The sequence below is a fragment of the Rhinatrema bivittatum genome, chromosome 8, assembly GCF_901001135.1.
Source record: "Rhinatrema bivittatum chromosome 8, aRhiBiv1.1, whole genome shotgun sequence".
Classification (NCBI taxonomy): Eukaryota; Metazoa; Chordata; class Amphibia; order Gymnophiona; family Rhinatrematidae; genus Rhinatrema; species Rhinatrema bivittatum.
In genome coordinates, this window is record NC_042622.1 from 42,210,583 (window position 1) to 42,238,134 (window position 27,552).

Here is a 27,552-nt window from a genome sequence, read left to right on the forward strand (position 1 = left end):
TTAGCATGGTATTGTGGTTCTCATGGGAAGGGCTGGCCAGCAGAGGTCAGCACATGGCAGCGGCCATTTTGGGAGTTTAGCACATGGCAGCGGCCATTTTGGGAGTTTAGCACATGGCAGCGGCCATTTTGGAGGTCAGCACATGGACTTTCAGGATTTTCTTTTTTTTTTTTTTTTTTATTACTTTCCTTTTACTCCCCAGGCCCCCCCCCCCCATGCGCTGGCACTCCCGCCTCCCCCCAGAGTCCGGCCGCCCCTCGCCCCCCCCTCCACCTTCCTCAGCTGCCCCCACCCCCATCCTGTTCCCGTCCAGCCCCCCCAAACTTGCCGGGCCCAAACGTGCGCCCAGCCCCCCCCCCCCCGGCTCCTTGCACCCCTCCCCCACCCCCCCCTTAGCAGGTGTGCGCACACCCACATTTGGCTACCTATTCATATGCCCCCCCCCCCCCAAAACTGTGCGAGATCTAACCATTTAATATGTCTACACAGCATGGCTACCACTCAGTTTGCTATGGCTTTTGCCCCGTCCGCACTTATGCCGGACCAGGCTCATGCTCTAGCCAAGCGAGCACGTCGGAAGCCAAGCAAATTGCAGGAAAACTTTGCGGCAACGCCAGAAGTCGAAAAACGTAAGACCAAGACACAGAGGAATAAGAAGAGGAAATCCGCAAGCACACGACAACCGCGTAGCATCAGCCATTTGGGCTGCTATGTGCCGGAGCAGCCCCCTCCACGGGGCATGACCCCTGCAGCACCGACCCCTGCAGCACTGCCACGAGAGAACTTCGGCAATGTTACCGAACGACAGCTGCGTCAGCTCATGGACCAAACCTGGTCAGCGGCTGCTATCCATGGCACGGACAGGGTGAAGGCAATGCTGGATGCCTTAACGCATACCACTAGCCCATCCCCTGGCTCAGTGCCCATCGGTCCACAGCACGGTGCAGCGGGCAGCTCCAACAGTTCAGCTGGCAACACCCAGCCACCAGCATGTCAACAGACAGCTCATGGACAACACGGGCAACCGCAAGAAGGACAGAACTGTGAGTACCCTGATTTAAACCGGGGCCAGGGTAATGTGCAGGTACCCCCAACACAGCCCAGTTACCCACCACCAAGGAATGGCAGCGAAGTGTGGCTGGGGCCACAAAGCGCTCCTACTGACAATTTCGCTGCTATGAAAGCTATTTTCGATAACTGGCATGGGCAGGGTAATGCTAACACTAGCCCAACACAGGAAACAGGGCAGTCAGGACGACCCATGGGGGATATTTTACTTGTGACACCAACCCCAGCCCCAGCTACAGCTGTTGGAACACCAACCACAGCTACAGCGGTTGGAACAACGGTGGGTCAGCTGGGGACCAATGGGCACAATACCACTGGTAGCTCAGCCACGAATGGCAATAACGCTGCACAATACACATGTACAGTGGGCTCACTAACCGCGCATGTGTCAGAGGCGTTAAAAGAGAAAATATGGCGCAGCGAATATGTAGATATATTCGAGCTGCTCAGGAAAGAAGGGGAGGGTTCCGATCCCAAATGCCACGAAGCGTGCAAACTCTCAGCTAGGGAGAAACCCTGCATCGCTAAAACGCTAGCTAATTGGTCAGCAGGATTCAGAATTCTGTCATCCATCATAGGTCAAAAATTTCCTGAAAAATGTTGCTCCTTAATTGCTTACCAGGACGTCATTTGTGGTGCTTATCGCACGTATGGCGGTACGGCTTGGTTGGAGTATGGTGCAGGAGGTTGTCCCTGGCTTCGCTGGCAATGCATACCAGCCGAGTACATGGTTAACTCCTCGCCAACATACTTTTACGGGAAGATTTCCATTTCGGCAAGGTCAGCCCTTTCGTCAAGGGCAAAGGTGGGGGCAAGCCACTAGATTTAGGGGTGGGGGGACTCCCATCTGTAGGCTGTTCAACTCTGGTTTTTGCAGATTCGCTGCTGCCTGCAAATTCAGACACGCCTGCATGGGATGCGGTGCAGGCCACCCTCAAACAAAATGCTCAAGGGGAGGAACCATCCCCCACACAGAGCAACAATAAATTCATTAGAGCACCTACCCCCATTAAGATACATAGCTTGCAGGTCTGTTTAAAGGGTTATCAGCCCAAGGAGGCCAGATGGCTATACGAAGGGTTTTCCCAAGGTTTTCATATACCTTTCATGGGGCCAGAAACCGCCACAGAGGCTAAGAATCTCTTATCTGCGAGGAATAATGAAGAGGTCATTGCACTAAAGATCAAAAAAGAAAGCGACATGGGTAGGTTGGAAGGCCCATTCAAGGACAAACCTCTACCTCATTTTAGGATTTCCCCTCTGGGGGTGGTTCACAAAAAAGAGCCAGGGGAATTCCGAATGATTCACCATTTATCCTTCCCAGAGGGTGGGTCAGTGAATGATTACTTGGACCCCGAAGCATGCTCGGTTGCCTACGCCTCATTTGACCAGGCATTAGACATGGTGAGGCATTGGGGGCAAGGGGCATGGTTGGCAAAAGCCGACATTGAATCAGCCTTCCGCTTGCTTCCAATACATCCAAGCTGCTTCCATCTGTTGGGGTTTCAATTCCAAGGTAAATATTACTTCGATAAATGCCTCCCGATGGGCTGCTCTATATCTTGCGCCTACTTTGAGAGGTTTAGCACATTTGTGCAATGGGCTGTAGAGCAGGACATCGGGAAAGGGAAAATCATATACTATTTGGATGATTTTCTGTTTACCGGCCATAGGGACACACAGGCCTGTGCGCAAGCCCTCGAAGCATTCACCCGGAAAACTGACGAATTAGGCATTCCGCTAGCTAAGCACAAATCAGAAGGACCGTCACAAAAATTGTCATTTCTCGGTATCAAAATTGATACTCTGCAAATGGTCACACGCCTACCGCCCGCAAAAATAGCAGCGTTACGGGCCAACATATCTACTACCGAACAATCACGCTAAAACAAATGCAGTCACTCATTGGTCACCTCAATTTCGCTTGCAAGATCATGCCCATGGGTCGCCCCTTCATGAGAAGATTGTCCCAAGCCACAGCAGGTATTCGCAGGAGCCATCATTTCATTAGAATCACCAAGGAGCTCAGGGAGGACCTCATAGTATGGAAGACATTCCTAGGGGAATATAATGGGCGGACAGTTTGGAGGGACCCGATCATGACCAATAGGGAGCTGCAGCTCTACACCGACGCAGCGGGGAGCGCTGGATTCGGGGCCTATCTGGCTGGGAAATGGTGCGCGGAACGATGGCCAGTACAGTGGGAAGCCATGGGTTTACTCAGAGACATCACTTTTCTCGAATTGTTCCCCATTGTTGCAACAATACACATGTGGAAAGCATGTTTCCACAACAGAAGAGTGGTTTTTTGGTCAGACAACATGGCGGTTGTACAGGCGAAAAATTCTCTCACCGCTCACTCCCCTAGGGTCATTAGGCTATTGCGGGATTTAGTACTGCTCTGCCTGCGCATTAACCTGGTCTTTAAGGCTAAGTACGTTCCGGGGGAAGCTAACGGCATCGCTGATGCATTGTCTCGTTGTCAGTGGTCTCGTTTCAGATTCCTGGCCCCGGAAGCAGAGCATCACCCTTATCACGTCCCTCCGCGGATTTGGGAATTAGGGTGCCCGGAATCGCCTCCATATTGAGATCGGCTCTGGCAGAGTACGGGGAGAGCATATGCACGCGGCGGGAGCCTGTTCCAAAAATTTTGCCAATCAAATAACACGCAAGTTCAAGGGACAATGACAGAGAGAAATGTAATGACAGAGAGAAATGTAACAGAGTTCTTGCTCTACCTCAAGAACTCGGGAGCATCAAGAGCACAGGCAGGGCAACATGTAGCTGCTATTGTTTTCGTCTCCAAACTATGGGGGATAGGCTCAATTAGCAACTCCTTTCTCATAAAAAAGATATTAGAGGGTTGGCGGAGACAAGAACCAGTTAGAAGGGACGCCAGAAAGCCTATCACACCAATGCTGCTACAAGCACTGGTAAAGGAGCTCCCCAGCCTAGTTTGGGACAATTATGAGGTAAAGCTATGGACCGTGGCTTTTTCACTAATGTTCTTTGGTGCATTTAGAAACAGCGAGCTTATCCCGAGGGCAAAGGTGACCACCAGGGCATCGGATGGGGGTCTCCTGATAGAAAACATAAGGCTGTTTAATGAGACAGTACAGATCTTTCTCAGGCGAGCAAAAACTGATCAACGGGCAGTAGGTCGCTGGATTACATTATACCCTGCTCATACGGGGGTGATATGCCCCGTAAGGGCTACAACAGAATACCTCAAAGTACGCCCGCTGGGGGGAGGGCCCTTTCTAAAACACAAAGATGGCAACGCGCTATCGCGTTACCAGTTTATCAGTATGCTACGCAAAGGCTTGGAAAAGATAGGGGAAGACGCGGGAGCTTATCACACACATTCATTCCGAATAGGCGCAGCATCCTTCGCCAGCAGCGGTTTAAGCGAAGATCAAATTAAGGCGCTAGGGCGGTGGAAATCCGGTAAATTCAAAACATACATACGACCCAATAACCAGACACCCCAATGAACAGTCTCACTGAGAAACATAAAAAGCATATATTTACCGTCCTGTTGCACATAACCGTTTTATTTTGTCCATCATAGACTCGCCAGCGGGGAGCGCGAAAGTGATATGGGGCACTCGTACATTTATTGGGCGCACATTAGAACCAAGAGAAAGACCTCCAGCGAGCAGATGGGCATACCTCGTAGCAAGGCCAGCTTATTCTGGCTCGGCAAACGAGGGATGAGGGGTCCAACTAATGCCTTGCATCCTCCAATACGCCAGGCAACTACCACAGCCTGATATCATCTGTCAATTGGGCGGTAACGATTTGGTCGCAGTCAAAAACATTGACTTAATAATCACGATCAAGAAGGACTTGACTGCAATTAAGGCTATATGGCCAGCCGTGGTATTGGTATGGTCCCACATTATCCCCCGATTGGTATGGAGGGACGCGAGGTCGCATAAATCCATCGCAAAAGCAGGCGCAAATTGAATAAAGAAGTGGGGACGTGGTTGAGAGCTATAGGGGGATATGTCATCAAGCATGATGATATTTCACCATCATGTCAAGGCATGTATAGGCCAGATGGGGTCCACTTATCAGACGTTGGGGTAGATATCTTTATCCTCGCTCTGCAAACGGCCACAGCAGCTTTAATTAATTAGTGGGGGTAGGAAACAAATAAGGTTTTACTGTTTCCTACTTTGGCGGGTGCCCTCACCGGAGCATAAGGGGATGTATCACTGCATAGAGGGGAAGTTTTTGGTGTTGGGGGAGGGGGAAGGGGAGGAGCACAGCACCAAGGACTTTGCATAGGGGGAAAGCGGGGGCATGGATATAACTAAGCATGGCAAAGACCGAGATAATGGCCGGTCTGGGGGTGGCCCAATGAAGGCCTGGCATAAGCAATAACCGCGGCCCGCAAGGCCAGCATGGCGGAGACCGAGATAATGGCCGGTCTGGGGGTGGCCCAATGAAGGCCTGGCATAAGCAATAACCGCGGCCCGCAAGGCCAGGGGTGGGAGGAGGCGGCAGAATACTGCACGGAGCGGCAGTAGCCACGGAGGCGTTCACGGAGCGGGATGCCAGTGGCGGGTGTTCCCCCTTCACGGAGCGGAAGGCGGGATTGGCATTCACGGAGCGGGGTGCCAATGGTATACCACCTTCACGGAGCGGAAGGATGGAGGGCTGCCGTCTCCAAAAAAGCATTGGGGTGGGAAGAACAAGCAAGGTACCGGTGAGGGCGTGGCATTTAGCTAATGCCAATTGCGTTTTAAGCTGCTGCAATATAAAGTAATAAGGTTATAATGTTAAATGCTGGCTGTGGCCGTTTCATCCACTTAATAAAAGTTATCTTGGTTTACCTAATCTGTTGTTGCGTGGTCAAGGGTGGGAGGGGCGGGTGTCCGTGAGCTACGGCGTGCCAGAGTTAAGGAGGCCCGCCTCTTGAGGCATGGGCCGTATAACTGGGCAGACGTGCGGCAGGTAAGAGGGAGGGGGGAGGGGGCACAGCTTAGGTGCGGAGAGGGGCGGACAATAGGATTAGGGGCCAGTTCAAACCTGGGCATGAGCCAATGAGACAAAGAAGGCGGCGTCTCTGAGCTCAGGTACTTAGAGGTAGGGCGGGGTGAGGGGAGCACATTTGCAGCCGGGAATCGAGAGCAACCCTCCCACCACCCCACAGCGCAAGGGGATACTGGGATTGGGGGGATAAGTTGTCACAGCCATAACAAAAGGAACAGGCGGGTGCCCTCACCGGAGCATAAGGGGATGTATCACTGCATAGAGGGGAAGTTTTTGGTGTTGGGGGAGGGGGAAGGGGAGGAGCACAGCACCAAGGACTTTGCATAGGGGGAAAGCGGGGGCATGGATATAACTAAGCATGGCAAAGACCGAGATAATGGCCGGTCTGGGGGTGGCCCAATGAAGGCCTGGCATAAGCAATAACCGCGGCCCGCAAGGCCAGCATGGCGGAGACCGAGATAATGGCCGGTCTGGGGGTGGCCCAATGAAGGCCTGGCATAAGCAATAACCGCGGCCCGCAAGGCCAGGGGTGGGAGGAGGCGGCAGAATACTGCACGGAGCGGCAGTAGCCACGGAGGCGTTCACGGAGCGGGATGCCAGTGGCGGGTGTTCCCCCTTCACGGAGCGGAAGGCGGGATTGGCATTCACGGAGCGGGGTGCCAATGGTATACCACCTTCACGGAGCGGAAGGATGGAGGGCTGCCGTCTCCAAAAAAGCATTGGGGTGGGAAGAACAAGCAAGGTACCGGTGAGGGCGTGGCATTTAGCTAATGCCAATTGCGTTTTAAGCTGCTGCAATATAAAGTAATAAGGTTATAATGTTAAATGCTGGCTGTGGCCGTTTCATCCACTTAATAAAAGTTATCTTGGTTTACCTAATCTGTTGTTGCGTGGTCAAGGGTGGGAGGGGCGGGTGTCCGTGAGCTACGGCGTGCCAGAGTTAAGGTGCTGTGAGCTTGTTTACAGTAATTAGAGATCATCTCCTGCTGTTTTGAAATGCTTTGTGAACCCTATGGATGGAAACAGTGTGCTATGCAATGCAGGCATTTCATCGCTTTTTAAAATACTTTCTAATGCTGTAAACAAAAGGGGCAGGAGAGTGAAAACATGTTTTCATATGTCTATGATCATATACATAGTTGGGAAAAAGAGTAAACTGAATAATTGTACCAGAGGGGTTGAAGATGGCGATAGAAGGCAGACAAGGGTGAGGGCAAATACCAGACCAGAAAACCAATAATAATAGTGTAACAACCAATAAGAGGGGAAGACCAGGGACAGTGGCAAGAAGAATTGTAATGTGAGAAGGGCAGAATGCTAGGACCAGAGTGACATGCACAGCCTGTATAAAGATTGGAGAGAAAAGACAGGAAATTAAGTGTGGACTGGCCATCAAGACTGAAGACAAGGGTGGTCCCATGAAGCACTTCCCAGCGCTGGTTCCCCAATTCCTGTTCCTGTGCAGTTACTTCACTTGCCTAGAGATCCTGTATGCAGTTATCTCTTTGACTGCTTAGAGAATCTGTCGCAATGTTCGCCTCCTACAGCTGATTTTTTTAAGGGAAGTAATTTGCCATTGATTAGTACATAGTTTAGCTTAGCTCTCTATTCAATATGCTCTTTATTACCATTTATATTTTATGTTATGCTCTACTGTAATCTGTTTTATTATTGCTAGAAGAAATATATTATTTATTATAGCTAAGAGACAAATATAACCACTTTTTACTTATAATTACCATCTCTGAGTATTATTGCTATTTATATAGGAATATAACAGACAGGAATTCACACGGTTAATGCGACTCCAACATTGCTCTATGCTTCAATGGCAAGAGGAAATGTGGAAAAGAGGATTTGCATTCAGGCAACAACCAACAAGGTAGCACAGTCTGGGTAAACAAATAAGTGTGGGAGTAGCTTGCTTGTTGCGATGGTTACTACCCCAAATCAATTAAGTCTGATACTTCACTTTCAATGCATATCCAGGTTAAATCTCTGCTTCAACGTTATCTGTGCTTCAATGGCAGGGGGAATGAAGATAAGAGGATTTACATTCAGACAACCAACAAGGACTGAATTGCACAGTCTGGGTAAACAAGCGAGGGAATAGCTTGCTTGTTGCAGCGGTTACTACCCCGAACCAATTAAGCCTGTTACTTCACTTGGAAAGCATATCCAGCACAGCTCACTGCTTCAACAGCAGGGGGAATAAAGAAAAGAGGATTTATATTCAGACTACAACCAACAAGGACTGAATTGCACAGTCTGGGTAAACAAATAAGCATGGGAGTAGCTTGCTTATTGCGGCGGTTACTACCCCTAACAAATTAAACCTGATACTTTACTTTGAAGGCATATCTAGTGCAGCTCACTGCTTCAACAGCAGGGGGGATGAAGAAATAGGATTTACATCCAGCCAACATCTAACAAGGCATTGATCTGAGCAGTATGAGTATACAAACATCGAGGTAACTTGCTTGATACGACGGATACTACCCTCAAACATTAAGCCTTATACTTCACTTTGATATAGCTCCAACACTGCTCTCTGCATCAATGGCAGGGGTGGAAGGAAATTAGAATCAAAAAGCTACCAATAAGGGCCCTGAACTCAGCGGTCAGAGTAACAGATAAGCATGAGAAAATAAGTGTGAAAGCTTGCTGGGCAGACTGGATGGGCTCATTGGTCTTCTTCTGCTGTCATTTCCATGTTTCTATGTTGGAAACTGAGGGAGGGTAGATGAATGCCTAATCAGTTCTTATAAGCTGGTCATTAGGGGTTGCACGGGCATACACAGGAACCCCCAATATAGGTATACAGAGTTGGATAAAACCTGAGGACCTTCAAACCTAGATACAAAACACTAAGGTGTAGATTTTCAAAGACCCGTGTGTGCGTCCATGTGCACGCAGTTCCCTACGCGTTCACATGGAGCAATTTTATAACATGCGCCCAGCAATGTGCGAATATTATATGATTCTCGCGCACACGTGCCTGATTTTAATATCGGCATGCGCATGTGCAGGCAGGTGGCATCTCGTGTGCACAAGGGGGAATTTTAAAAAATAACGTGTGGCAACGCGATCGGGCCTACACCAGTTTCCTTCCAGTCCATTCCAATTAAGGAGAGAACTGGGAGGGAACTTTCCTATCCCCCTACCTAGCCTTCCTCCCTTTTCCCTTCTCCTCCCCGACCCCTAAACCTACCCTAACATAATTTTTTATTTTTTTTAGAACTTACCCACTCCTCTGAGCAGGAGTAAGTTCTGTGTGCTGGCTGGTTGCCGGCAGGCACTTCCCCAGGACAGGGCCTAATGGCAGCTGCCCCAGTCGGTGCCTGCCCCATTTTGCCCTGCCCCCACTCCGTCCAGACCCCGCCTCCAGGCCTGCCCCTTTCAAGGAGCCCAGCACTTCAGCGCCTATCGGGAGATATGTGTGTGGCCTGGCCATTTTTTAAATGCATTTGGAGTGCTTACGGCCTGGCCACGCGCATATCCCCTAGATTTTGCGTGTGCCGGACTTTGAAAATTTGGGCTTTAGTAAGTATAGGTTTGGGTCTAGGATGGTCTGACTTCTTCTAGCCCTGTATTAACTTCTTCCCTTTTTTTTTTTTTTATTATTGGACATTCCTACCATATATGGAAAACATTTTCATTACTTCCAAAGCTTCTCCATCATTGGAAGTTTCTATTTTTCCCATGTTCTACATATTTTCTGGAATTAAATGGAATCTACAGACTATCTTGTATGGCAACTCTGCAAGCTGGAGAAAATGATTATTTGTAATTTAGTCTGACGTGCTTTCTCACTGGATGTCTTCTAGGGGAAGGTTTAAGTTGTTCCCAGCTTTCACGTTTGATGGGGTTATATTGCACCATTCCTCTAACAGGATTTTGTACATTTTGGGATCGATTTTAGAACATATGTGTGTGCGTCCATGTGCATGCGGGTTCCTGGCGTGCACACATGGATGCACCGATTTTATAACATGCACGTGCCAGTGCGTGTGCATGTGTGGGCGGTGTGCACAAGGGTGGGTGAATTTTTGCAAAGACGGCACGGCGACACAATCAGGCCTTCCCCAGTTATCTCCCAGTCTGCTCCAATGTCTAACATTCCTTCCCCTTTCCCTCTCCTCCCCACCCCCTAAACCTAACCTACCTTGCCTCTATTCTTTTATTTTATTAATTACTGCTCCTTGGGAGCAGAAGTAATTTACATGTGCCGGCCGGCTGCTGGCGAGTGCTTCCCCAGGACAGCCGGCCTCCATCCTGCCCCGCCCCACCCCTTTCTTGGAGCCCGGCACTTGTATGCATAATCACCACTAATGCGCGTGACTGGGTCCTTTTGAAAATGCGCACAGGGCCCAACCACATGCTTAAGTGGCGATTTTTACATGTGTGGCCAATTTAAAATTCTGCCGTTTGGGTAGTAATCCTCGATAAACCTTTTAAACAAGCACTCAATGTTTCTTTTACAGTCTGTTTTCAAAGCAAAGTTCCTGAGTTGAAAATATTGGTAGTAGTGCATTCAGGTCTCAATCATGGTTTCAATCCACTGTTCTGATATAAATATTCTTCTCAAACAGTTGTGCCATTTGTACAGGCTTCTTCTGTTTCAGTCTGTCTATCCATTCTCTGAATTCTATTGCACTTAACAGAATGCAATATTCTATTTTATTGTATGGGAACATATTCTTTTTTATATTTCATTTTTCCATGGATAAGCTGGCTGAATTAGCCATGACATGTGGGTGATGTCATCTGGTTGCACTGAACGGACTTGTCTCCCCTAGCTAGTAGAGCTTTGAGCTCTATTCTGCATGTGTGGGACATCTCATGCAGGAGTTGCCTCGTGAGCCTCCTCAATCACATTTTGTTCAAGCACAAGCACAGATGTGTACGCAGTCTCTTCAGATTCTCTTTAAGTCTTCAAGTCCTCTATAATTTTGATTTGTTTTCTTCAGGTCTTACCTCTTTAGTTATCATGTGACCAGGGTCTGGTCCACAGACTTTGCCCCATCACATGACAGGGGCAACATCAGGTCGACACCATTTTAAAAAATAGTATAGATGGGCCTGAAGCTAAGGGGTGCTCTGGGCACCTTCTGGCTACCAATGACTTTTAGAGATACTGAGAGGGTTTAGGAGGTGGTGGTGGTAGTTGGGGTGGGGGGGGGGGGGGGTGTGTCCACCTTGCCCTTCCAGCTCATCAGGGTCATTTTTTGGGTGGGGGAGGACACTTGACACCAGGGTAGGGAGGGTTTTTTTTTGAGGATGTGGGGGCACTTTTGTGGCTTTAGGGGAAGGGAGCGGGCTGTTGCTGCATGGTTTCCCTTTATTTCTTTTCTGTGCTGGGGGTCAAAGCCTCCTCAGAAGGTGGATGGGGATTCTCCACAAACCCTCATGATGGTTTTAGACTACTTGGAGGGAACATTTTTTGGACCTTGGGTTCTTTAAGCAATGGCAGCCCCGGTCAAGGAGGGCCGCTATCACAGCAGTAGACCCCGTACTGCGGCGTAATTTGTTGTCACATGTTTGTCGGGAAGGAACTCTATATTGCTGGGACGCCTTCCACCCCCGCGATATTTGGCCCGTTCTGCGATAAACTTTCATGGCTTAATAAATCTCCCTATAAAGATGGGAATTAGCTGGACAAATGCTTTTGAAGATGGATCTCTGAATATTTTACTTACAGCACTATTAGTATACTGTAGTGAATGCGACTATACAGAGGATCAGATGAGGTCTGAAAGGTGCTTTCCCCAAAGTGCTTAAAGTCTAGGGCAAACAAAACCACAAGATTTATTCAATGTTACAAAGGTAGGGAGGCGAGTGTGGTTTGATCTCATCACAGACACAAATTCTTGCTGACTAGGCCTGTCGATAAAGTAACAAGTTTGGTGAATATGTATCAGGACTACAGAACTCATGTTTCAGTGCTTAACACCAGCTAAATGATGTAGATATAGCATTGGTGCCAGAAATTTGAGGCACATTAATCATACTTACTGTATCTGCCCATATTTGAAAGAGCTGATGAGAATGTTTGGCCTGCAGAATAGGATCGATCATTTATTATTGAAATGCATTGGATTAGATGAAAGGCCAGACAGCAAAACATCTGGCAGACAGTAGTGGTGCATTAAGGAACACAGCTGCATGGAGTAAAGAGGTCTATACACAGAGGGGCAGATTTTCAAAGGCTACGCGCATAACCTGAGAAAATCTGCTCCTGCGCGCACCGAGCCTATTTTGCATAGGTTCAGCGGCGCGTGCAAGCCCCGGGACGCGAGTATGTCCCTGGGCTTCGAAAAAGGGATGGGTCCGTGGGCGGAGCGGAGGTCCGGGGGCGGGTCCAGGGGGTCAGGGGGCGTGGCGGCAGTTCGGGGGTGGTCTGGGGGCGGTGCCGAATCCCCCGGCAGAGCAGCCTGTGCTGGGGGATGGCGAGCCGGCGCGCGCAAGTTACGCCTGCCTTGGGCAGGCATAACTTTTGAAATAAAGGTAGGGGGGGGACGATTTAGTTAGGGCTGGGGGGTGGGTTAGATAGGGGAAGGGAGGGGAAGGTGAGGGGTGGCCGAAAAAAAGTTCCCTCCGAGGCCGCTCCGATTTCGGAGCTGCCTCGGAGGGAACGGGGAAAGCCATCGGGGCCCCCCTTGGGCTTGGCGCGCACAAGGTGCACGTGTGCACCGCCTTGCGCGCGCCAAGCCCGATTTTATAACATGCGCGCAGCTGCGCACGCATGTTATAAAATCGGGTGTAGATTTTAAGACCAGTCATGGAAGGCAGAATATAATAAAAATGACATTACATTAAAAATTGTGTGATCGTTATATCTGAGAGCACTCTGCCTGCTTTAAGTTTTGGCAGTCGTGTCTTTCAAGAGGTTTTCCACCAGGGGAAGCACTTTTGATCTCTCTCTGAGGGTCTCAAGAGTTTTGAAATCCATGTACACACACCATGGGGCCGATGCAATAAAATGCGCCGAAAGCAGGCGCTCAGTGTCTTTCCTAACGTATGCCTAGGCACTTCTCTTGGGGGCGCCATGCACTATTTAAATTAGGGGTCGTGCTGCCAAGGAGGCTCTAGGGTCGATTATGTGCCTCTAGCACCTCCTTGGCAGCAGGCGCCCAGGAGAGGTGGGCTGTCAGCAGGTTTAAAAAATGGTGCTGAATTTATCAGCGTCCGTTTTCCTAACTGGTGCACTGCCATGGGTTCGGAAAATGGATGCTAATTGAGCGTCCATTTCCCTAACCTGACCTCCTGCACCTTTTTTTTTTTTTTTTTAACTTTTCCTTCCTCAAGCTTAATATCTCCACAATATTAAGTCAGAGGATGCACAGAAAATCAATATTTTCTGCTTTTCTGTACAACTTTTTGGGCTGCTAGGAAATTAACGTCCGCTCTGGGCAGGCGTTAATTTCTGAGCGTAAAAATGTGCTGGTCCGGCGCACATTTGTTTTTGTATCTGCGGAGCAGGGCTAATAGCCTCAACAACGTGCATTTGCATGTGATGAGCGTATTCGTTTTGCTGAGCGCACTGTATTGCATCGACCTGCATATTCTTTGTCTGGTTGTCATGATTATCATTATTTCAGTTTTATATGGTTGGAGTGCTTACCCCAGTGTAGACAAAGGGAGAGGCACAACAGAATATTAAACCCATCTGTAGAAAAATGCTATTGTAATATTGTTTTTTGCAGTGAGTGTCTGACAACCCAGAACACCCCCAAGAGGAAGAACCACTGCCACTGTGGAACTCAATGTAGAAACAGATGCCGCAGACTTAGGGAATGAATTAATGTTTATTTTACATGAACGGTTGCAGGCAGGAAACCAGCATCTTGCTTCAAATTACAATCATCAAGCTGCATTGTTGATTGGGGAATTTCTCACCACTAAATAATAATTTTCAACAAATTATCATCCTAGGCTAGGTCTGTTTTATCGAAGCTCTGCTGGGGCTGATGCCTCTTACTATCAGGCCGATACAGTAAGGACGCGGTAGAAAGAGTGCGGCAGTGCCGGGCGCACCCGCGTTTGCCGCACGCACAGTTCGGATGACATCCGGACACCCGGCTGGACGTCTGAGGTCACGGCGTGAACTCATTACCTTTTAGAGAATAGGAATCCTGGGAGCCATTGGGAGCGCCCGATCCACCCCAAGCTGCTGAAGCCGCTCTTGCCGCCGGCTGTCCCCGGGAGGAGGGGAGAAAGGACTGGGGCTGCTCCGGAGCTGTCAGCGCGGGAGATCAGCACCCATGGACGTGGCCAGGGCAGGCGAGCGGGGGCTGGGGGAAAGTTTGCCTGATTCACTTTGGTCTTGTCCCGGGGAGTGAGGGGGTCAGGCAGTGAAGCGGGGCTGACTGGGGCTGCTCCGGAGCTGTCAGCGCGGGAGATCGGCACCCATGGACGCGGCCAGGGCAGGTGAGCGGGGGCTGGGGGAAAGTTTGCCCATGAAATTTCGTCTCGGCTTGCCTGACGCTCCACACTAATGCAGGGGTAAGGGTAGGTGGTAAATTAGCAGGTTAAACATGCAGCAAAACTGCAGGATAAAAAAGCGATAATCGGGGCGCACATTACTGTATGGGAGGGAATAGCTAATCCGATCGTTTACGTATCATATGCATGCCGCGGGCGGAAAGGGTTACCCGTTGATTTAAAGAAGCGGTAAGGATGGGTTAAAAGGGATAGTGAATCGCGGGTTGGACTTACGCGGCCAAATTGCGGGTACAAAGCGGGTTAGAAACGGGGTAATCGCGGCCGCGCTTTACTGTATCGGCCTGTATATAAGTGCATCACCAGGCATGCTTGGTGAGAGGACCGTGAGATAACAACAACACTTATTTTTATAGCACTATCAGACATGCACTGCTCTGTACAATGGCGATAAGAATTCAGATACGATAAATCCTTGCCCAAAAGAGCTTACAATCTAAGTGGCTACCTGAGGCAACTGGAGATAAAGTGACTTATCTAGGTCCACAAAGTATGTCAGTAGAAGTGGGATTTGAACTCTGGTTTCCTTGGTTGCTCTAACCACTAAGTTGTCCCTCCTGTGAGGTAACTGTGTATGCAGTGATGCTCAGAGTAAAAGGTCCCAGTTCCAGCATGTCTTAAGCAGTTTTCATTTGAGAAAAAAGATGCAGGGAAGAGCTCACTCTTTGTCTTCAGTGGAACTGTCCAACTGCTTTTCCACTGTGTGTAGTGATACTCTATAGGGATTAAAGGCAAAGGATAGTCAAACTGATTGACTATAAGTTTGAGTAGCTCACCACCCCTCGATTCTTTAGAATAATATAAATATAAATATATACATATGTGTTTGTACATTGTGTGCCTACAGTAGAAAAAAATATATTGTACCTTCTTAATTAGTACCCACTAAACTGTTACAGTTATAAAACGCAGTTTTACCTGGTTTCACATTTACTTTCAAAAACAACTTGTCAGCATATGCAGGAATGCTAAGAATTATCATGGCTGAGTATCACAGAGTCCTAACACTGATGGCTAAAAATCTGCACAGCTCTCTCAGAAGCTGTCCTAACGTCAAGTCACAATAGTAATAATAATAATGAAAAGATCCTTAAAAAAATCTCTGCAGCGTTATAAGACATAGCAAATTGATATTAAGGTAAGCCCTGCACCGCAGGGTACAGTATGTTCACATTCTAGAGCAAGAGAGGAAGGCAGGCAGAGACCCAAACAGGCGATACATTTAGAAAGTGAAAACAAAGCATGTGATTAGTCTTCTCTGCTTTGTTGTCAGGTTTTGTTTCAATTATTTTAGCACCTGATTATGATACTATAATATTATAATAATACTAAAATATAATATTTTTCCAATATGCTGCCGCCAATGCAAAAGGGCTGAGCACCTGCCCTTTGTGGCAGTAATGATGCAACCAAAACCAAGTGACTGGCAGCTTTAGGCAGCCCTTCCATCACCTACTAGAATCTGTTCTATAAAATAAGGGGTTCGAGAGTAGCACTGGGATAAAATGGTTCTTTTACCTAACTGCCTTTGGTATAGTAAGATTAACAGCAATGAGATTTTGCATGATACTGCGAGCGTTGAATGTTTAATCACCATGATATTGCAATATGCCTGTGAGCTGCTTAAGCTACAAAACCCTAGGACAAAGTGTCATCAAAAAGCTGGAAACTACCAAAGCAGCATAAGACAACAAATGATTAAGGCATGCAATAGCAGATGGAAACAGTGATAATGTTTACATGTGTCCCCTCCGACGCTGGCCTCAGTGGAAAAAAAAACAAACCAAAACAAAAAAACTATACAAAATACATTTTAGGAAAGTGTTGTACTAAGATATGGTGTTTAAACACTTAAGGGGCAATATTCAAACTGCTCACACTGATGCAAACTCCGCATGCATTTTTTATCCAAGGTTTTTTTCACCAATTTTCAAAGGGAAAGTACATGCTGGTTTTCACTTTGAAAATGGCCACGGGTGCACAGAATGCACAGCACTTGCACCAGTTGTTTTTCATGAAAAGTACACTTGTAGATCTGAAAATGCAATCTGCACGCATACTTTTCCTCCTCTGACCTAAACACACTCTCTGGAGTGCCTCCTTTCAATACACTGACTTTTGCCCACATTGAAAGGAGGAAACTTTCAAATGCTTTTATTTACGAAAAATTGCTTTGAAAGTTGCTCTCCCCCTGTTACCAAGCAAAACAAATTAGCTGAAATAAAGTGCTGCCTTACCTAAGGTAAAGGACCTTCAATCTTTCATAATGTAATACACTCTGTCTTCTTTGTACCATTTTGATTTGTGTAATGGTATTATGGATAAAGCGCCAGAAGCAAATTGACTAGAAAGAGAAGTCTGAGAATTAACCAGGAAAAGAACATTCCATGAATCTTAGGGCAGTTAAGGCAAGTAGCAAATACTGGGATATAAACAATTCTGCTTGGCTCTCCTTGGACAGTAGCTATCACAGCAAAGGAGGAAAGGAAACTCAGCAACAGAAATCAGTGGAATGTGTTTGCACATTGTGGAAGGTGGAGGGTCTAGGTTAGAAGATGGACCATTTCTATATTTTTATGGTTTGAATTTTCTAATTCTACCAGTGAGAAGCAAGGAAATATTGGAGGGTTTCAATAACAACAAAACAAAATGGAAGGGGGAGATCCCTGCTTGACCTAATAAATATTTAATGGGGTGAGAAATTGAGGGTTGTTAAGCAAATCCATGTTTGAGGGTTTAAGGAATACATTCAGCAGCTTAAGAAAAATCAAGTATTCAGTGGGCCAGACACAAAGGGTCTGATTTTCAAAAGGATTTACACACTTAAAACTGGTTTTTACATGTGTAAATGCACTTTACCCGTGTAAGAAGGCCTTTGAAAATTCGCTACAGTATATGCCATTGAATTGTCCATAGGACTTACCCGCGTAAGTCCTATGGACTTACGCGGGGACTTACGCGGGTAAGCCATTTACGCACTTTAAGTGCGTAAATGGCTTTTGAAAATTGCTATGAGAGTTTGTTACATACACTTGCGCAACTCCTTTGAAAATTCACTTGCAAGTGAGCAATGGTGCCTGTCACAATTTATTTTGCTAAGAGAAGGACAACTCTTCCTGCAAGAGAACCACTGGGGCTGCTTTTGCTGTTTAATGAACATGATGAAAAGAGGAGGCAGACCCAGGCATTGTGTTCCCGGTAAGAGTGCATGTGCACACAGGAAAACACAGCACATGGAGAAAAGGCGACTTAGAATGATGCTTCAAGGAACACTGCACACAAATTTGTACACTACATTGAAAATGAAAACTTTTTTAGGCACAGCCCGCAAACAATTACAGAAAGCATTGGATCTAGTTCCCTGTTAATTAAATGTGAACTTAAAATTATTTAAAAATGGAATTGTTTTAGTAAAATCAGTTCTTCTTTTCCTTAATTAAGGTATGGGTTATCCTCCAGCTTTCAGCATAATAAAAAGATGCTTTGCATAGAAGGCATTGCTACTTTACGTTAAGTTCTTACTCGCAATTGCTGTCCATCTAAGGTAGAATTCTAACAGAGTCACATTTGAGGGGATCATGTGACCTATCATATGCTTAGTGGGAAGGAGCTCTCAAGTTCTAGACCTTTCCAAAGTTCAGTGAAGACATAGAAAGAATGACATATGCGTCATGACACCTGGAGCAACATGCAAGATCAATGCATACAGACTTGGCGTCATATGTACCAATATTCTGAGCTGTGGGTTCCTGATGTAGCCTGCCTTGGGACCACATTCATCAGTTCAAAAAGATTTTGCGATTAGGAACTTCCCTGAAGATTGGGATCTCACCACCAGGAATTTGGGGAGAAAGGGCGCTATTCCTGATATGCCTTCTTTGAAGAATTGGGCCCTTCTTTTTAGAACACTCTGCCAATGGCATCAGTGTGTTGAATGAGTACTACAACCCCTTCCAAGCAGTCAACCTCCTGAAGCTGGACAAGTTATTATTCAGGATCCTACCCATGCATCAAGGCATTGAAGCAGATGAAAGATGCTTCAACTGTAGCTGATCATCATCAGATCTTCTGACAGATACCAAGGACGTTTATCCCCGTATGAACCCGCTCAGAGCTGAGCTTAGCTTTTTTGACCAGGCAGGTATGGAGATCTTACAGCCAGATCTAGACAGCTGAAAGCAACACTTGCTATCTCAGTTTAGATATGCTGTGGCCTTCTTCCAAATAGTAGTGGCAGACAGTATGACCATCCATTAAAGGATATCTTGTGTCTGCTGTGGTAGACAGAATTTCTAGACAGCCAGTATTTGGCTGGCCTAGCTGATTTTAACTAAGGGAAGCCAGCAACCAACAGGATCTTTAAACTGTCCAAAGTGTTTGTTTTCTGTTGAGCGCCAGCTTCCAGATCAGCAGAGACTCTATGTGCTCTGGACCTTTCCTTGTTGAATCAGTGGCTGGCCAGAGGTCCAACCGCAGTGGTGGCAGCAGCAGCTTGTTGTAAATGTGTGTGGGCCAGGAACTGAGTCAGCATGCACTCCACTCCCAGACTGTGCCTATCATTTTGGAAGCCAAAAGGGGCGAGGCCACCGTAGGGCCTGGACGAGGAGCACACACTGACTCACTTTCCAGTCCATACGTCTTTAAAAGGAAAATTGGATCTTACCTGCTAATTTTTGTTCCTGTAGTACCACAGATCAGTCCAGACCAGTGGGTTATGCACTCCCACCAGCAGATGGAAGCAGAGAACAAAACTTTGAGGTACTGCTATATACCAAGTGTGCCACCTGCAGCTCCTCAGTATTGATTAATACCCATGCTAAGATACAACAGAAAAACATTTAACTAAGGGCGAACAAGAAAAAAACCTCAAGGGTTGGATATCCCTGAACCTGGAAACCCCAGCTCCGGAATTTATGCCAAAACATACAAATTGAAAAAGGGATGATCCCTTATAGACTTCTTATGTACAGCAGCAAACTACCAGGCAAATCAGTCTTTTGGCAGTTTTACCAGGGTGGGCCTCTAGACTGATCTGTGGTATTAGAGGAATGAAAATTAGCAGGTAAGACCCAATTTTCCTTTCCTGGACTTACCCAGATCAGTCTAGACCAGTGGGATGTACCAAAGCCACATTACACCGGATGGGAACCCGAAAGACCTGCTCTCAGAACGCTTTCCCCAAAAACTGCGTTCTCTGGTGCTCTTACATCCAGGTGGTAATGTCTTGTAAAAGGTATGCATAGAGGACCAGACTCCGGCCCTACATATTTTTGCAGGAGGTACCACTGACACTCTGCCCAGGAAACCACTTGCGCTCTTGTAGACTGTGCTTTCAAACCACTGGAATGGGCCGGCCCTTACCAACATAGGCCAAACAAATGGTCTCCTTCAACCAACGAGCCAAGGAGGCCTTGGACGCCTTTTCACCTTTCTTCGATCTCCCAAACAATACGAAAAGGTGGTCCAACTTCCGAAAGGAGTTAGTGACTTTCAAATAACATAGGAATATCCGGCGAACATCCAAGAGGTGAAGATCTCTCCCCGAAGAAGAATCTTAAGACCAGTCAGGGAAACTGGGCAACTCCACGGATTGATTCACATGGAAGGCAGATACCACTTTGGGCAAAAAGGAAGGCACCGTACGCAAGGACACCTTGTCAGTAGAGATGCGAAGGAAAGGATCCCGATAGGACAGAGTCTGTAATTCCGAAATCCGTCTAGCAGAGCAAATGGCCACCAGGAAAACAGTCTTCAAAGTAAGGTAATTTAGGGAAGACCGTTTCAGCGGTTCAAAGGGCGGATCACAAAGCGCCTGCAAAACCAGATTAAGATTCCAGTCCGAACACAACTTATGAACTGGAGGCGAAGATGCTTTACTCCTTTCAGGAAGCGGACAATGTCCGGATGGCTGGCCAAGGGCTTGCTGCCTATCCGGCCCCTGAGATACCCTAGGGCCCAAACCTAAACCCGGAGGGAATTATAAGCCAAGCCTTTTGACAAGCCCTACTGCAGAAAGGCCAAAATATGAGGTATGGTCACTGACAGCGGTACTATGCCTTGTTGATCACACCAGGCCTCAAACACTTTCCACACCCTGACGTACGCCATTGAAGTCAAAGGGCATCTAGCCTGGAGGAGGGTGGAAATCACCGATTCTGAATAACCCTTCATGCATAACCGCCGCCTTTCAAAAGTCAAGCCACAAGACAGAAGTGATCCTCCCGATCCGAAAAGATGGGTCCTTGACGTAAGAGACCCGGAAGATGGGCCAGGCGCAATGGACTGTCAGTTGCCAACTGAATGAGATCCACAAACCAGGGACACCGTGGTCACTCCGGAGTCACCAGGACCACTGGGCCGGGATGTTCCTCTATGCACCGCTGTTGTGCCCGTCGGTCGCAGGCGGCTGCGACCTTTGCTGCTCACCTCCTTTCTCTATGCAGCTCCGAGTCTGGACAGAATGGCGGCCTCCGCTTCCACACGTCGACCCTCATGGCGTGCCCGGGACAGCATGCGCGCCTGCCCCCTTCTTAAACGCGTCATGGCGGGAACCTTGGGGGCGTCCCCGCCGCATGACGTCATCCGCCTACCATACTTAAACTCAGCTGACTTCTTGGAAGACTAGTTAGCAAGGAATCTCGTCCTGCTAGTTCCGCCTCTCTGGGACTTTCTCTCACTGACTTCTGGGTGACCTAGGTACCCGCTTCTCGGGGGCCTTGCTGCACTCAGGGCTATCCACTCCTTGGAGAGCCATTCTCTGTCTCTCTCTATTTCAGTGAGTTCCTGCATCGTTCTCAGACGACTCCAGCTGTTCCTGTTCCAGTCATCTTCGGTGCCTGTTCTCCATCTGCTTCTACAGTACCGGTGTGAGTACACTACCTTCGTGGCACGGATTCTCGGGTCGGCCTCCTGCAGACTAGGGTGTCCAGTCCTACCAACTAGACCTCTTTCTTACGACTGAAGAACCGAGTAGTCTTCGAGTTGGCTCAGGTTGCCATGAGGTCCAGCTGGAGAACCTCCCATCTGGCACAGATGTGATTCCAGGCCTCCCGGGACAGCTCCCACTCCCCGGGATCTAGCTGTTGACGGCTGAGGAAGTCTGTCTGTATGTTGTCTATGCCCGCTACGTGAGCGGCTATGATTCCTTCCAAATGACACTTAGCACAAGCAAACAGGAGATGAACCTCCCGTGCTACGGCTGGGCTCTTGGTTCCTCCCTGGTAGTTGAGGTAAGCAACCGTGGTGGCATTGTCTGAGAAGATGCAAACTATTCTCCCCTGCACCGGAGGCTGAAATGCTACCAATGCCCTGCGGACAGCTCTCGTTTAGAGGCAATTGATGGACCAGGACCGTTCCGTCAAGGACCAGGTACCCTGGGCCGCATGACCCAGGCACACCGCTCCCCAGCCCTGGAGGCTCATGTCTGTCGACATGACCATCCAATCCAGGACTTCGAGGGGCATTCCCTTCTGTAAGTTGGTCTCAAACCACCACTCCAGGCTGAACCTGGCCTGCTTCGACAACGGTAATGGCAGCTGGTACTGCTCAGACACCGGGTTCCATCAAGACAGCAGCGCTCTCTGCAATGGCCGCATGTGAGCGGCCAGTATTGACGCCATGTAGCCCAGGATCTGCAGATAGTCCCAAACTAGGTATCTGAAGATGAAGGAGGTGAAGCACTTGCTGCTGTAATTTGTACATCCTGTCCTTTGGGAGGAACACCTTGCCCAGCAGAATGTCGAACCAAGCTCCCAAGTATTCCCGGGACTGTGATGGGGTCAGATGACTTTTCACTCCATTGATCACCTAGCCTAGAGACTGGAGGAACTGCGTCAATTGGTGGACCGCAAGCAAGCAGTCCTCCTCTGACTTTGCTCGAATCAGCCAATCGTCGAGGTACGGGCGGACCAACACCCCTTCCTTCCTGTGGGCCGCCGCCACTACCACAATCACCTTGGTAAAGTTGCGTGGAGCCGTAGCCAAGCTGAAGGGAAGAGCCCGGAACTGGAAATGTTGACCCAGAATCTTGAAACGCAAGAACTTCTGATGATTGATGCGGATCGGAATGTGGAAGCTCGGTGAGGTCCAATGAGGCAAGGAATTCTCATTTGCGGACGGCCACAATGGCAGGGCGGAGAGTCTCCATCCAAAAGCACAGGACCCTCAAGCTCAAATTCATCTGCTGCAGGTATAGAATGGGGTGGAAGGTACCCTCTTTCTTTGGAACCACAAAGTAAATGGAATACCGTCCTCTTCCCCGTTTGTCTGACGGGATTGGGACAATCGCTTGCAGACCTAACAATCTTTGTACAGTGTCCTCCACTGTGGCCCACTTGTTGCGGGAAAGCAGCGCGATTCCAGGAAGGCGTCCTTGAGAGGGCGAGAAAATTCTAAGGCGTAGCTGTCCTTTATCAACTCCAGTACCCACTGATCGGAGGCGATCTTGGCCCACTCCTCGTAAAACTGGGACAACCTGCCCCCGACCACTACGCATGAGGAGTGGGCCGACCTGATTTCATTGGGCAGGTTTACCAGTCCCAGCCCCCTGGCTGGAGCCACCTCTTGCAGATCTGTTGGAGCCTCGAAAGGTCTGTTGATGAGCTGTGGGTTGCCTGGAACCGGAGGAGGGGGCACCCCTCACAGACCTGAATCTCTGGGAATCCCAAAAACGAGTTCGCGGAGGGAAGGACTTTTTGAAAGGCCTCTTATCTTTGGGCAGCTTGTTGCCCTTGGTTTCTCCCAGAGACTTCATAAGCTGGTCCAGATCCTCTCCGAATAGTAGCTTCCCCCAAAAGGGAAGGTTACATAACTGAGACTTGGAGGAGGCATCCACCACCCAATTCCGAAGCCACAGCAGCTGCCTAGCTGCTACTGATGAAAGAATACTCCGGGCTGCGGTACGCACCAAATTGATCAATGCATCTGCCACATAAGCGACCTCTGCCTCCAGGTGGACCACTTGGGAAGGGGACATGACCCCAGAGGAAGTCGGGTCCTGAGGTTTTTGAATCCAGCACAGACAGGCATGCTGCATCATGCTCGCACAGACAGCCGCTCGAAGACTCAAAGATGAGACCTCAAACAAGCGCTTAAGATGAAGTTCCAGCTTGCAGTCCTGCACATCCCTAAGAGCCGTGGCCCCTGCACTGGGATGGTAGTCTTCTTAGTGACCGCTGATACCACCGCATCTACCTTAGGAGTCTTAAGGCGCTCCAAATGTTTGTCTAGCACCGGATACAGCTTTGTTATAACCTGGATGACCTTAAGGCCTGCCTCCGGAGAGTCCCATTCCCGACTAATAAGCTTTTGGATTTTCTTCAGTATAGGAAAAGCGCTGGGCAGACCCCGGAGACCGTCCAAGACCGGGTTAACACCCTCGCTGTCAGACTCTTCCTGAGTGAGCTTCACCCCCCAACTCCTTGAGCACCTGAGGGATAAGGGGTCGCAACTCTTCCTTCTTAAACAGACGAACCACACGTGGATCATCCCCTTCTGATCCAGGCTCCACCTGAAGCTCATCGTCCCCGCCAGTATCCGGATTTGGGGAGAGGGTCTCATCCGGGTCTGTAGCGACATCCCCCAGGGGTGAGGGAACCTCCTCCCCCCTGCGGGTCATCCGAGCCTTCAAGATCCCCACGGGCCATGGTTGCGCGTGAGATCCGAGAATCTGTACACAATTTGGGGCATTTTGGAACCCTCAACTTCCCTCCTGGGGTCTGGGCTTCGCCAATTTCCTGGCCAAGAAGGCCTCATGCATGAGGAGTACAAACGCAGGTGAAAAACCACACGGACCCGTCTCATTGTCGCTGGGATCAGACTTCGCGTCCCTCATGTCTTCCTGAACTGGTTCCTGCACCGCGGGAGACAGCGAGGGAGGGTCGTACTGGGACTCCTTCCTGGCAGGTGTAGCTGAGGCCGCAGGAGACCTGCACTTAGATCCAGCCCCTGAAGCTGCCCCACGCGCGGTCTTCTTTAGCCCCTTAGAAGAGGACCCCTCCCCTCCCGCAGCACAAGTAGTGCACAGGGAGAGGAATCCAGGTAGGCAGACAACACATCACAGGACTTACAGGCTTCAACTAAAGGCTTTTCTGCCATTCTCCCAATGTGGTGCGGTCCCTAGGGATCGCCCCGGGCAGAAAAGAGTACCACTGCCGAAATCGTGCGGGGAAAAGTGCAACTTTTTTACAAAAATGGTGTGCACGCCAAAAATAGCCCGGCACCATCAAGCAGACACACGGGAAGGCAGCCGGCAGCATAGAAACAAAATGCCAGCTGCGCTTAAAAAAGTTTGGCACTGCCAAGTAGTCGCGTGCAGGGAGCTCCTACCCAGCCAAGAAGGCCCCTCACAAGAAGCTGCCTGCTCTCCCCTCCAGGCCCCTCCAGTGCATGAAGGACTGCCGGGCTCAGCTCTGCCGAGCAGACTGAATCACACGACAGAGCCGCTGACCTCAGGAATCCTAGGGAACAATTAACTTTTTTTTTGTTTTAACTTAATAAAAACTGCCAGAAACACAAAAAAACTTCCCCAAAGGGGAAGTTTCCCTGAACTAGCGGCCACTTGGAGGGAGGCTTTGGGACCGCTGATGGAGCCAGTCCCCTGGCTATCGGGAATCCCGGGACACTCGGGCTAGCACAACCAGGGGTATCCAACCCCCCGTTCACCCAGATCTTCCTGAGGGATGGTCCCAAGATGGAAGCTGGTACCTCGGGGAGCGAACTACTCCAGAGAAACTCAGCCAAGAGCTGCAGGTAATGTACCACCACCATCTGCTGAGTTGCTGCAGGTGGCACACTTGGTATATAGCACTGCTTCAAAGTTTTGTTCTCTGCCTCCATCTGTTGGTGGGAGTGCATAACCCATTGGTCTAGACTGATCTGGGTATGTCCAGGAACTGCACTGCTGCTGCCAGTGCCACAGGGCCTGGGACTGGTCCCTGTTTCAATAAGAAAAGAGATTTGGGGGAGGGAGTCTGGTTGTAGAGGGGAGACAGCGGAAGTTGGGCAGTTGGCCATTTTCTTCCAAAGTTAGCAGCGCTAATGAGAAAAGAATTTGAGGATGCTGTGTACTCTGACAAAAAAAAATTCTGAAAAGAATCAAAGGAAAAACAAAGGAAATTTTTATAAACAAATCCATCTTAAAGAAAACCAGAAAACCTCAAAATCATTTAGACATCAAAAAGGACCAACTAAATAAAACAAACTAAACCATGGATAGGCAACTAGAAAAAAATAAGGACGAAAGTCATAGGATATTGGCAACTGAGGAAATGCAGGTCTGAGGAAGCTTTTTCCAAGTGAATATAAAACGGTTGGCTCCAAACAGTTCTATTGCCACCTAGTAGCAAATGAACTTGGAAGTATTCTCTGGAGCTTAAGAGAATCTCCTTCCAACCAGGCACACAACTTGACCCTAAGATTCTATTAATCACACGTATCTTTGAATAACGGGACACATTGAATAACTGATGGTGTGGCAATTGCTTATTCTGCACTTGTACTAATTGCAGTTGGATATTTTTTCAATATATCTGACAAGCACTTCAGATACAAGGATGCAAACAGTACTATTATACTAGGTGCAACATTTCAATCGTTGGCTGCTTAAGGTAATTAAATAAACCCTTCAATTTATTTCATCTTAAAAATTAAACCAGGCATCCAGGAAAAAATGTTACACAGCATTGCAGGAGAGAAATGGGAACAAAGAGCACCCCAAAGAGAGAGAGAATGTGACAGCAAGGGATTAGAGTGAGACTCCAGTGTCATCACTTAGAAGCTTGCAAAAGCCCTCCATCCAATCTAACCAAAGGGCATAGATTTCAAAAGCATGACAACATCAGGCCACAGCAGCTCAGAACACCCCACGCTGACAAGTTTGCAAGGTTTTAAAAAATGTTGTGGCAAATCTAGAAAAGAATTATGGTTGCCACTGCAACAAATTCATAGACTGTATCATGTTTGGCTATGAAGATCCTCCTTGTAAAACATGTACCAAATTTCTTCTCCTCCAGAAAATGTATGCATCATTACAAAAGAATTATCGATAAAGAAGTGTCAGTATAAAACCAGACCTCTGAAATAGCCAGACTTGAAATTCAGACTGTTTGTGAGGACTTCAGCAATTTCAGACTGGACAATCATGAAATAAATGTATTGTTCTTGGTATTATATGGAAATGATTGTCTGCCTCAGAATGGAGTGGGATTTCTGTAACCCGGTGATCTCCTTCTTGTAAACTTCTTAAGTCTAAATGTCCTGACCTTTTTGGGGCCCAATTTTTACAGCCCTTGCTATAAGTAACTGCAAAACTTGTTCCATACAGGGCGGAGCTGGATGGCGAGGGCCACAGTCCCTAGGGAATGCTACCGGTGCCCCTGGCCTCAGATGAATGGCAGGTCAGATGGGAAGTGAAAGGGAGTCTTCTGGAACTCAGAGGGATACGCTGGACAAAAACAGACAGGTCATAGGCTAGTTTTGGTCTTCTGCTCCCTGTGTGCAACCAAAAACACACACAGTCTCCCAACAGTTCCCAAAGGACTCAGTCTCTTTTCCTTTTGAATTCGCTTCTACCATGAACATCCGAAATTAGCTGCTGTTGGCTCTACCATCACAGAGTACTGCTTGGATCACTCAGCCGTAGTGATACACAAAATCGTAGCTGCTGGGCTCCTTGGGGATTGGGGGAGGGGCCTCAGGAATCTGGATGTTCTCCAGGTCCAGCAGACGCAGTTTCATCTCCATGCTGAGCAGGGTATCCAGGTCACTCTTGGTCAGCTCACTCGACATCTCCTTTCCCAAGAGGGCGTTTAGGCCATCAATCCAGATGCAGTACTGTGCATAATTTAAAAAAAAAAGAACATCACAACAGAGAATAGAGAAGGAAAAAAAAATCAAGTTCCATCCTCACTCAATCCCTTTTAACTACTTCTGGGGAAAATAGGAAGATGACAGAACTGAAGAGCAGGATGCCTGCCATCCCTC

The 27,552-nt window shown here is 48.3% G+C and overlaps 2 protein-coding genes across 5 annotated transcripts in view; one reads left to right on the forward strand and one right to left on the reverse strand.

The window, feature by feature from the left end:
* The first annotated feature begins 2,146 nt into the window (after positions 1-2,146).
* LOC115097738 lies at positions 2,147-5,310 on the forward strand. Its single transcript, XM_029613754.1, has 2 exons — positions 2,147-2,857; positions 2,977-5,310. The coding sequence occupies exons 1-2, from the start codon at positions 2,176-2,178 to the stop codon at positions 3,654-3,656; spliced, it is 1,362 nt and encodes a 453-aa protein (XP_029469614.1). The 5' UTR covers positions 2,147-2,175; the 3' UTR covers positions 3,657-5,310.
* Positions 5,311-14,748: 9,438 nt separating this feature from the next.
* ELMO2 (engulfment and cell motility 2) overlaps positions 14,749-27,552 on the reverse strand; it is a 145,347-nt gene continuing 132,543 nt past the window's right edge. For all 4 annotated transcript variants that reach the window (XM_029611681.1, XM_029611682.1, XM_029611680.1 and 1 more), the window contains one exon: positions 14,749-27,402. In XM_029611681.1, the coding sequence (XP_029467541.1) occupies positions 27,202-27,402 (201 nt within the window). In that variant the 3' untranslated portion in view covers positions 14,749-27,201. The remainder of the gene's footprint in view (positions 27,403-27,552) is intronic.

Bases quoted from the DNA above. Each gene is read 5' to 3' on its own strand.
- LOC115097738 (XM_029613754.1), top strand. From the start codon at position 2,176: ATGGGGCCAGAAACCGCCACAGAGGCTAAGAATCTCTTATCTGCGAGG. The intron at 2,858-2,976 runs GTATCAAAATTG...AGTCACTCATTG, and splicing joins ACAAAAATTGTCATTTCTCG to GTCACCTCAATTTCGCTTGC.